Raw genomic sequence first — 11985 nt, forward strand, 5'->3', positions numbered from 1 at the left:
GGGCGGGGCGTGAGCGGCGGACGGCGGGCGCCTCGCGGGGGTCGGCTCCCCCCTCGCCCGGCCCGCCCTTCTGCCCTTCGGCGTTGGTGACACCGCGGTTCCCAGGGGAACTCCCGCTCCGTGTCCAAAACCAATACAGTTTTTTGAATAAACAGTGTGTATCGCGGGCAGTTTTGCTCTGTCCATATTTATTTAGTTTTTATGTTTACTTACTTATTTATTTAGCTAGCTAGCTAGCTAGAGTCTCTCTGTGTAGTTCAGGCTGGCCCTGAGTTCACTAGGTAGCCCAGGATAGCCTTGACCTCAAAGTGCTCCTCCTGCCTCGGCCTCCCAAGTCCTGGGAGCACTGGCGTGCACCACTAAGCCAGGCTTCCATATTCATGTTCCGTCAGCCTCTTCACTATTTTTTTAGTATGTGGTTTTTAAAAATTATAAATTAATCAAGTCAAATGCATGGTCTTGTTTTTTGTCTTTTTTAGACAGTGTCTTCGCTCTGCAGTTCAGGCTGCCCTTGAGTTCACTTTGTAGCCCAGGCCAGTCTGGAATTCGCAACGATCCTCCCCCCTCGGCCTCCCAAGTGCTGGGATTACAGGCGTGCGCCACTGTGCCCGGCTCAAATCTGCATTTTGTGCTGTAATTCTTTGTCACTTATTGTCTTCAGTATTTCCACACTAGGTAAAAATCTTATTAGAAATCCCTGGGAGTCTAATCATCCTGATCTTTTGTGTTGTCTCGAGTTCATTTGTTGTAAGTAGACTGTTCCCTCATCTGGCTTGTAACTTGGTGTCATGGCTTCTGGGTCCATGTCCCCCCGGAGCTTCAAATGCTTGAAGGTGGGACTTTTGGGAGGTGACTGTAACTCGGTGTGAAGCTGGACCAGTCCACTGATGACAGGTTTATAACATGGTGGGAAGTGGTGGGTCACTGCGGGGGTGGCCTGGAAGAACATATACATGGAAGAAGGGTATTACAGGAAGTAAGGTGCTGGGGGGCCGGGTATACAGCTCAATGGCACAAGCGCCTGCTTGGCAAGTCCAAGGTCCTGAGTTCGATTTTCGATTCAAAAAAAAAAAAAAAAAGAATAAAGTGCTGCGGTGGAGGGTAAGTCTAAGGAGTAGAACTTCGATGCAGTATTTCTGATATAACTGTCTTGCCGTTAGGTCTAAGTGAACATTGAACAAGCAGACCAACAGGGAGATGACTGATCGATTTCAGTCCCCGGCAGAACCTGGAAGACTATGAGAAGGAACAGAAGGGCACCTGTGCTGCGGAAGTCAGTGGTGAAACGCAGGGAAGCTGTCCTGGTACGTGCTGCGCGCTACTGACTTGAACTGCCGTGACTGACACATTGCAGGGGGCACCGCAGGCGGGGGGCACCGGCGTAGAACTGCGGCCCCGCTGGCCTCCGGTGAGCACAAGGCAGAAACGCGGGCGCAGGGACGACGGGGCGCCGCAGGTTCCAGGGAGCAGCCGAGAGCCGAGACCGGGTCGCTCGCCTGGGCCCGTCCCGAGGAGGCAGGTTTGAGTGGGTGAAAGCAGGGTGAGCCGGACGCTCGCGGGGCCTCTGCCCAGAAGAGGCGAGGGCCCCCGGGTCTCGAAGGTTGAAGTAATTCGGTGTCTGTTCACCCCTGGATCACAGTGACAACCTAGCCAGACTAGGTCGCTGTAGGCGGCAGCTGGGACCAGGGTGGGGGCCGGGGAGAGTCCGTGGGTTGGTTCCCTGTGGATGGCACCTGCGAAAGGGACCTGGGGACAGTGGTGTAGCTGGTTCACCACTCACATAACCTTCCTAAATGGGGGAGGAGCAATGAAAACCAAGTATGATCATTTAATTAGATGAAAACTGAATACTATTGTTTCTCATGGTTTACTCTATTCCAAGCTAATCACACCATTATCCAAATTTCTCTCCCAATGTATTTCCTTCTTTGTTTGCTTTTTCTGCGAGAGTCTTACTATAGTGCAGGCTGGCCCTGAACTCCCTTATGTATCCCAGCCTGGCCTCGAACTCACAACGACCCTCCTGCCTCAGCCTCCCAAGCCAATGTATTTTCTTGTGATTACATTGTTACTTTTCCCCTTTTCATTTCAAAGTAAATCCCAAAGTTAATACTCAAAGTCACAAAGAAGTCAGAATTAAATTTTATTTCACATTGATAGAAATCATGAAAAACATTTACACTGTCCCACATTATAGCACAATATTTCAACGGAATAGTTCTTGCTATAAATAAGATCTTACTGATTTGTATAACTGAACTAAGTCTACAGTTCTGCAAGGTAAAGCAGAATAACTTAGTAAATGATTGTTTAAAATTTTTAAATCTAGAAATAAACATATGGCTTCATTATAAACATCCCATGTAGTCCATTACTAGATTACTTTCATGATTAATTAGCACCATAAAGATGCACTCTTAACATTGTTTTGGTAAGTTGAAATACAGCAGAAAAATTAATACAGTTCAAAAATATGAAGCATACATTTTTGCTACATTTTACATTACATGGTAACTATACCATATTTATAGGGTTCTGATTAACTGTTATTATCCATAAAATTGTTCTCAAATTTTTGACTATTAATCTGGAAATTTTGACTATTTAAAATCAAATGACTGCCATTTTTATGTCTGCACAAAAGACTAATTTTTAAAAATAATTTGAAGTGAAAGTTTCAAGAAAGACCACTGGCAGATAACAATAAAGCAGTTTTGTCATTTTCTACAGTAGTTGGTTTCAAAAATATGTACAGAGAAAGGAAACTTAAATGTGACAAACCAATAATTTTAGAAATTTAAGATCTGTCTTAAATATTTCTGTACATGTCAATATGATCTAATTATTCATTCAACTGCTTACATAAAAATAATAACCTTTTATTATCAGAATTGCAGACTCTAAGTCTAAATTTGAACTAAAGTATAATGATTTGAAATATATAAGGTAAGAAGTTTAAATAATGTTTGGTTTCTTTTAAAGTGTGTATACATTTTAAATATCTTATGTCTGTAATTGACATTGTCAAATTACAGCATGTATAGACGGTAGATGTCGACAGCAGGGAGGCAATATATTCGGTCTGCTATGAAGAATACTCATGAAAGAAAACATTTTTTTCCTTGAGAAAATATTAAATACAAACAACATCAAGGAAAAGAAAAACCTGGTCCCTCAAACAAAGGGGCCATTAAATGAAGGGAGCAGTGTTACTCTTTACTGACAAAAGCATCATCCCTGTTATCAAGAATAATGAAGTAACATCTAATTCTTACGTATTACAATCATTCTGCATAATGAACACATATAGAAAAATACAGACACTGCATGGTGACTAAGCAACTCTGGAATAAATCCATAGACTAAGTCACAGCATGCCTAAATCATTTATACCTAACCTGTTCATTTTACCTGAACAAATTTTCAATAGTGTACTGGTAATTTTCAAGTGATGTAATAAAAAAAATCTGGTTGTACTATTTTATTATTTTGCTGAATTACATTTGAGAGAAAGAACCTAGCTGCCTCACCTGTTTTAATACTAATATATTCTGGATCACATTATACAAATACATGTATAGAAACTTAAAAGATCATAAATTTCCCACAAGGAAACGTTATTTATTATATATCATTGATGTGTATTTGCAAAACATTTTAACACTGCAAACATTAGAAGTTTTAGGACTGGGCTTGGGAAAAGTGTATCCTCTACTACGATGTTGCTGGTGTTCTTCTACACAAGGCCCCTTAATGACGTCAGTCGATCGGAGGTAGGAGTTTATCAATGAATTGCTTGACATCCATCATTTCCTGTTTGGAATAAAGTGATTTAATGAGCAGCTACCTAAGTCACAAACCCCCATTAAAATGTCATAAACAAAATCCATGTGGTGTGCATACATAAAGAGAAACCACATTTTTAGTACTATAATAAAAAGACAAAAATATGAGGCTCCAGTAGAAATTTTAAAATATTCTCTATGAGGACTGCTATTTTACAATGAAATGATGCCCCTCTATTATCTAACTCCTTAAAAACGGCATGCGTTTTCCCAGACGTAAATGAAACACTGGGGCCAGGGACATGACTCAGCGGCCCAGGGCCTGCCTGGCAAGTAGGAGATCGTGAGCTCGATTCCTGGTACCAAAAAAAATTAAAATTAAGAAACAAAACAAACAGTGGGGAGGGAGTGAGGAAGTACAGAAGTGACTGCACCTATACTGTGAAGTCCCATCAAGTATACAATTACTGACCCCTCAAGTAAGAATGCCTCGCTTCTCAGTGGAATGAAATGCCAAACTCAGAGCCTGAACTATTCTGTGTCTTCATGAACAGTGTGAGACAGCATGGCCCTCCGAGCACTGCAAGATGTGAACACAGACGCACCAAGGGTTTACTGCAGGATAAACTGTGGAACTTCCTCCTGGAAAACTACACCTGGCTTCACTTGCTCACCTCCCACCATCAGCTCTTGTACGTCAAGGCCTCACCACTCCACAAACTAGCCGTGCGTATCACCCTCAGCCCTCCTCAGAAGAGAGCCTTGGCACACGAGCTGCACTCTAGGACACCCTGAAGCCTGCCAGTTTCCGATGACGCTGCCCCTCCCACCGTGGCACGCCTCACTTCCTGCCCCTGCTCATTCAGTCCCGCATCCTCACTGCGGCCCTACAGCGCCCCGAGGTGAGGGGACCCGTGACGCTGGTCACTCAGGCGCTGCTGGGAAATCACGGTCCTAGCTCCTCCCTCCTGGACTCCATACTTCAGCTCTTCACATCAGCAGGGAGAGGGAAGGGTCCTCGGCCCCTTGTCCTTCTCAATACACTACACCACTGCCCACCGCCTCTGCTCCTAAGCCGACAATGTAACCGTGCAGGACAGTGCTGCTGGCTTAGACTACTCACTGCTCAGCAATTTAATCACTGTTATCCTAGACCTTCTCAAGCCCCCCAGACAGTCCTGGCCGCCTACGTTCTTTGCCAATGACCACATCGAACCGCATCTAAGCACCCAAGAACTCTTTCCTGTCCTGACAGCTCTTGTCTGTACTTATCCATCCTCTTCTATCTTGATTCCCGGGTAGTTTTTCCTCTTTAAGGTAGCACAACCTGCACACGCCTGTAATCCCAGCACTAAGGAGGCTGAACCCGGAGCATTATTGTGAGTTCGAGACCAGCCTGGGCTACAAAGTGAGCTCAAGGCTAGCCAAAACTGCATAGCGAGACCCTGTCTCAAAAAAAACAAAAAAAGACAAAAAGAGAAACAAAAAGGTACACAACCCACCTCTGGCCCTTGTTCTAGTGCACGTTCCTTCTAACGCTGTCTATCAGTTACCGTCCGCTTACTGCACCCTGTTCCCCCTCCCTACTGTGAGGAGACTGGCCGCTCTTCCGCCTCTGCGCCACACCCCTTTCAGGGCTGCACCCGCTGCCTCTTGCTCATTCTCCTCCCACGCCGCAGGTCACCGCATGCTGTCCCCGTCCCAGCGTCCAGGGCATGGGAGGGCAGTTTCTTTCTGAGCTATTTCTCCTTAATCCTTCTCTCAAACAGAGTCCTGCTCTTACTGAAATTCTCTTATTCTTAACACCCTTTCTCCTTACCCAAGCTAACGTGTCACCCGGAGTTCTGTCCCTCAGCTGGCTTCTCTTGATGTTCTCAGTTCTTCATGGATGACAATTCTGATGATCACTGTATTCCCAATCTCCATTTACAGGCTTGAGATTGAGACAAGTATTTCCAAAATCCCGTTTTGGTATCATGTTTACTTAACTCAGTATGATCTGCTTCCTGTTACTCAAAAACTATTCTTGTACCTACTTTATGGTTGCATCTTCATCTGAGCTACAAATCTGAGGTCTCTTGCTATCTCCTTTCCCATGCATAGAATTAACGTCTAACTCCTACCGGATTCTGCTTCACCTTGTCTGGGATATAAACTAGATCATTCCTCATTTTAGACAACTCACTGACAGTTTCTTGCTGCCTGGAGAAGAACTCCCTCTCCTCAGCCCAACACAGAAGCTTTCTACAACTGAGGTCCTGATTCCTGCGTCTTCTACCCTGTGACATCTAGCTTTTCCAAGGCTCCGGCCCCGCGGTCCCTTTCCTGCATATCTGCTACCAGACCCTACTCGGTCTCCAAACCTCCCTCTTTCATCACGAGCTCAGTGCCTAAGATAAAATCAACCTCCCTCTTAGTTTTTTAGGGCATATTTCAAAAGTTGCTAATGTAACACGTATCATATTCTGTTTTCTGTATAGCTATTTGTACACACATCTTTCTCACCTATTAAAACTATCTTAACTTTTAACAGAATACTATTAGTTTTTGGATTATGTACAATGATTAGATATAATGGGAAATCAGATACTTGTTGAATTTAATTGAATAATCTTTCAGTGAAAGTCCTATGATTTGATATGAATTCGTATTTACTCCTTTATATTTTCCATGAGAAGCAGCGCATGGAAGAAGTCGAGACTGGCTCTATGCACCGCTCCCACATACCCACCTGCTGACATGAGCTATGCATCATGCCTTCATAGATTTTGAACGTCACATTGGCTGGATTTACCAATGATTTCAGTTTCTCAACAGTAACAGAGCCAAACATTAGGGGAACTAAAGGGTCACAATCCCCATGGCACTGAAGAATAGAAATATCTTTGTTAACACCACTGACAGGACCCTGAGAAAAAACAAAAAACAAAAATGAGTATTACTTAGTCAAGTGTATACAGCATTACTCTAAGCATTTAGAACTATACTCAGACATGCACATACATGTATTATGTATACCTGAGGTTATATCTGGCCAAGAAATAGTCTCCCATTCCTATATTCCCCATATCCTTTTACTGAAATTTCTATAGGATACATGATTATGCTGCCTTATATTAATACATATCTTTCTAGTGAATCTGTTTCTGTAAGTTAGTTATATTTTAATTCGTCTTCATATTTTCAGTGTCTTGACATGGGAGGTAATAACTTTCATCGTTATGTTTCCCCAGCTTCTATTTTATATAAGTAAGAGTTAATACACAACACCTATTACATATGAGACACCAAGTTATGAAACAATTAACAAGCCCCAACTCCCCAGATTTAAAAATGAACTCAGGGGGCCAGGGATACAGCTTAGTGGCACAGCGCCTGCCTGGCAAGCACAAGGCCATGAGTTCAAATCCTGTTACCAAAAACAAAAAAAAAAAGGAAGAAAGAACTTAGAGCTAGGGATATGGCTCAGTGGTTTTAGATAGACAGACAGACGGACAGACAGATCCATCCATCCATCCATACTGGCGATGGAACCCTTGGGCCTCATACGTGTAGGCAAGGACTCCACTGTTAAGCTAAACCTCAGCCCAAACACTGAATATATTAAACATTTAAGAAGTACTTTTTTGTTGTTTGTTTTAAGATATCGTCTTGCTAGTAGTCTAGGGTAACTTTCAACTCGCTATGTACCAAAGGTGGCCTCGAACTCGTGATGTGATCCTCCCGCCTCAGCCTCCCAAGGGCTAGGATTACAGGTGTGCGCCACCACACCCAGCTAAAACATTTCTATGTGTTAAAAACAGCCTTGAGACCAAAATGTATAATAGGTATTGTGAAATAGGAAGATAATGTCCAAATGAGAAGGGGAACTAGAGGGGAGGGGGAAGGAAGGCAGAGAAAAGAGAAAAATGACAAGAAAAGGAGGCAAGACTGTCAACAAAGCCTTTGTAAATACGGACAGGAGAGGGGCTGAAGGGAGGGGAGAGCAATGGGGGTAAAAAGAATCAAGACGTATCACGTTCAGGTACAAATCCCCTGTGATGAATATGATCGTCCTATTCGTGTACCTAAAATGTACCAATTAACTAGATTAACTAAAAAAATAAATCAGTACATCTAGGAGTAAAAAATGAAGTCTTGATTTTCACATATATCCTAAAATGTATCCAATCTGCAAATACAGGATTTATCACAAGGTTTCTTACTCCACTCCATGTAACGCATCAAGAGTACAGTGTACAAGTAAAGCCTCGTAACATATCACCAGAGTCTAAAGAAAATTTTTTACAACAAAAAAGATGACTGAGGCAAAGGATGGACTTGGTTGGTAACGATGTGTCAATGCAGGTTCACCGCTACAATGGAGGAGCCATAGGCTGTGCTACACAGGGACAGGGAGGACACGGTAACTATGTACTTTCCATCAGTTTTACTAAAATCCTGAAACTGGTCTAAAAACCCTAATGTCTATGAATTAAACGTGAAAAGATGGCCTTCTCCCAGTATCTGCTGCTCAGCGCAATAACCTGTCTTGGAACCGACCAGGCTACCTGTGGGAATGAAGCCCGGAGTGGAAGCCAGCAACTAAGCGCGGTGACACCCGCCAGTTTCTGCTGCGTGGTCAGCGCAGTGTATAAAGACAGAGCTCCTCCCTGGAAAGAAAGCAGGGGAACGTCAATGGAACACACACACTGCCAAGAATAGTACCAGATTTCTTTGCTGTTAAGGTTCATCCATGAAAAAATCAAACTGGGTGGCTGATGTCAAATCTGATCAGGTAAACAAAAAATATACTCTCAAAAAGGACACAGTTCCAACACCAGAAAGGATGTACCAGCAACTGATGTTACCGTCTACGTCAGGAGTTCAAGATAATGACTATGCAGCAGGCACCTTTCCATCCCTTCCCACCCAGCTTGTGACACCATGTCCTGGGACTACTTCTTTATTTATTTTTTTGTTTTTATTTTCAAGAGAGTAGAAAAAGAAACAGCAGCAGCAGCATACCAACATCACAGACATAAAATAAAGCAACAACATTAAAAGTAATACAGCGTTTCAAACAAAATGATGGGAATTAACAGCGGTTGTTATATTCCATATTGTTACCTTCAACTACACTGCTCAGATTACCAGATACAAGAATGGAAGATTGTTCAAACCATTAAAAGGAATAAAACAAAATTATTAGATAAAACATTAGAGATAATGCAGAGTTTCACTAGACAAGATGGTAGGAATTCACCAATGGTTGTTCCATTGCATACTGGTCAGAACGTAAGTTTTAAGCATTAACTGAAGGGAACTGCTTTCTTGCAGTTCCCTACCCACGAGGACAGGACAGTTTCTCTCACTGCAGGGTGGTGCCCCTCTCCTAGGACTGTGGACTGGGATTCCGTGACTGCTGGGCAGCCTCTGTGCAACTGTAACTACAGCCTGCACTTCCGGCGCTGGGCAGGCTACAAGGCCAGTGGGAGACGGAGGCAGGGAAAGCAGATGAGCAGGGAGACGATGGAGACAGCGCCAGATGGTTCTTCCAGTCCTGGGCACTGAGGCTTTACATTCTTTCTCTCTTCTTCATTTCTCCCCTCCCAGCACCACCACGCTTCTTCCTACCCTGGGGATCCAGTGCAGGACCTCCGCACTGAGCTACATCCCCAACCCTTATTTGTTTTGAGACAGGGTCTCACTAAACTGCCCAGCATAGGCTTGAACTTTTGATCCTCTTGCCTGGGCCCCTGCGTGCTTCATCACCGTGCCTGGCTCTCTTTCCTAAGTATTTTAGGAATTGGTTTCAATAGGCCATAATCAACTTCAAGTAAAATTCCTCTGCATACTTGCTATTTTTTAATCAAGTATTCATTTCTGTGCCTATGTTTGTGTCAAGATGTGTACCATTTTATTAAATCACTTCAACACATTAGTACCTTTTCATTGTACTGTATCAACAACGTATCTTTGCTATTGAATTCTATTGTCTACATGAGTCCAGAATTCTGACATTTCTCTTAGCAAGGTAATCAAACAGTACTGCTTATTTAGAAGAAGAGATGAGAAATGAAAGCACCCTGAAGACTGGCCACATGGAAACAGGTGAAAAGCTGAAGATGCAAGATCAAGGATAAGGAAAACTGGCCACGGGGACACACACCTATAATCTCCATACCTGGGACTGCAGAGAGGTCAAGGGCGGCCTGGGCCACACCGCGAGACCCTGTCTCGTAAACAGATGAATGGAAACTTACTCTTGAGAAAGTATGTATGATTGGAGAAAAGGTACAGAGAAGAAGATGCCAAAACAAACATCATATATTTATATCTAAAATCTATCCAGAGGAGAAGAAATTCTCATATTATCTACCTTACTGTTCCTATTACTAGTCTCTTCCTAGTACACAGAATTTTAAGAGTTCTGCAGCCGGGCATGGTGGTGCGTGCCTGGAATCCCAGCACTCAGGAGGCTGAGGCAGAAGGATCGTTGAGAGTTTGAGACCAGCCTGGGCTACAAAGAGAGCTCAAGAGCAGCCTGAACTGCATAGTGAGACCCTGTCTCAAGAAGACAAAAAAAAGCGCGTTCTGATGTGTTATATACATGTAACAACTCCTCACAATGAATGTAATCAGTACAAACTGCAAATATGTACTAACAAAAATTCTAAAAAACGAAAATATATTCCAGGTCCCAATCAGTTTACTTATTAAGTAATAAAAGTAAAAGCTACTGCTGAAGAGACAGAAAATGAGAAAAGTAGAAAAGTACACCAAGGAGAATGAGTTAGTTCCAGTCCAATCAAACATTTCAGCATTAGTATCAGTCAAGAACTTACAGCATCTTCTAAAAAAGGACTCTTCCATAAAAGACTGAAACCACAGACTTCTAGACAGATACACAGATGGTACAGACATACCACTCAAATTTTCTTACCTGAGAAAATCCTCCCAAAATAATTCTGTTAGAAGGAATGCCGTTCTTCACCTCTTGATCTATTAAAGCTTTTACTAAAAACAAGAAGTTAACCACATACTTTCAGAATTAAACCCATTAACAAAATGTAAAATAGGAAAAAAATAACAGCAAAGCACATAGTCTATATCCAGGATGAAAATACATGAAATCTTGAAGTGCTCCGTAAAATACAAAATTAGAATGCATTTTTCATTATGAAATTTCTCAGATTTTGCAGGTGCTGCTTAACCCAAAAATTTAGCGATTCCTTGTTACACACTTTGTTATGACACTTTCTGTCCTCACAAGATAAACGCTCTTTACTTACTTAGGGTTAATCCGGCTCATGCACCTTTTGTATCTCTTTAATAGACCACGGCGCATTCGCACCTAAACGCTCTTTTCAAACAGTGTACAGTTAAATGCGCTACACTCTCGAGGTTGGGGACGTTGCTCTTCTCCGCTGGCGCTGAGCACGCGGCCTCGCAGCGGCCGCAGCCTCCCTACACCGAGGCAGGGTCTCTAACCGCGCAGCCCAGGGTGGGCTCCACCTTGAGTCCTATTCGCGCTGCTTTCTCCGCTGCCCACATACGCCGAAGCCGAATGCTCACGTATCTGACCCGCCGAAGCTCCCTATCCGCCGCCCCCGCCCGTCTGCCTCCCCCACCGCCACACCGAGTCCCGGCTCGCAGGGCGGCGCACGAACAGCCGACCGGCCCGGGCGGGAAGGGCGCTGCCGCCGGGGCCTCGGACCGCCCACGCGCTCTGCACGAGTACAAGCGCTCACGAAGGCAACTGTCTCCATAGAAACTTCCGAGACTCACCGTTCTCTGCCGCGCGTTTAATTCCAGGTTCATCCTCCTGGGAATCCGGCGAAAGCCCAATGATATCAAACCTGGAAAAGCAGGCCGAGTCTTAGGAGAGCTCTCCCTTGGAGTCCGTTCCGGGAGCGCGCCTCGCCGAGCACCGTGCACAGCTCTCCCTCCCCCGGGCGGGACACTCGCAGCGCCCACAGAAGCCGCACCTTAACTTGAACCTGAACCCGAGTTCCTTTCGCCCCAACGGGGCACGGGCTCTGCGTTAAACACCCACGGCGTCGCACGAGTTTCGGGTGTGGACAGCCCCAGAAATGACTGGCTCAACCTTACACTCAACCCACAACCCCGACGGCTCCGTAAGCCTCAGCGGCTAGCCTCCCGTCCCGACCGCACCGCTCCGCGTCCACCGCCGCCTCTGTCCCCGCACTCTCCGCCC

At 44.3% G+C, this 11985-nt stretch overlaps 1 protein-coding gene and 1 long non-coding RNA gene across 2 annotated transcripts in view; one reads left to right on the top strand and one right to left on the bottom strand.

Annotated features, from left to right (window-relative positions):
* The first annotated feature begins 538 nt into the window (after positions 1–538).
* LOC106149820 lies at positions 539–5161 on the top strand. The gene is made up of 3 exons (XR_001236238.1): positions 539–747; positions 1161–1304; positions 4340–5161. It is a non-coding gene; the product is annotated as an uncharacterized LOC106149820 (long non-coding RNA).
* Positions 2131–11985, bottom strand: part of Lypla1 (lysophospholipase I) — a gene marked incomplete at its 5' end in the record, with an annotated part of 28260 nt that continues 18405 nt past the window's right edge. The window contains 5 exon segments of the mRNA XM_005396070.2: positions 2131–3813; positions 6517–6693; positions 8336–8437; positions 10711–10784; positions 11556–11626. Coding sequence (XP_005396127.2) covers positions 3760–3813; positions 6517–6693; positions 8336–8437; positions 10711–10784; positions 11556–11626 — 478 coding nt within the window.

The sequence above is a fragment of the Chinchilla lanigera genome, unplaced genomic scaffold (genome assembly GCF_000276665.1).
Source record: "Chinchilla lanigera isolate Chin_1 unplaced genomic scaffold, ChiLan1.0 scaffold00053, whole genome shotgun sequence".
Taxonomy (NCBI): domain Eukaryota; kingdom Metazoa; phylum Chordata; class Mammalia; order Rodentia; family Chinchillidae; genus Chinchilla; species Chinchilla lanigera.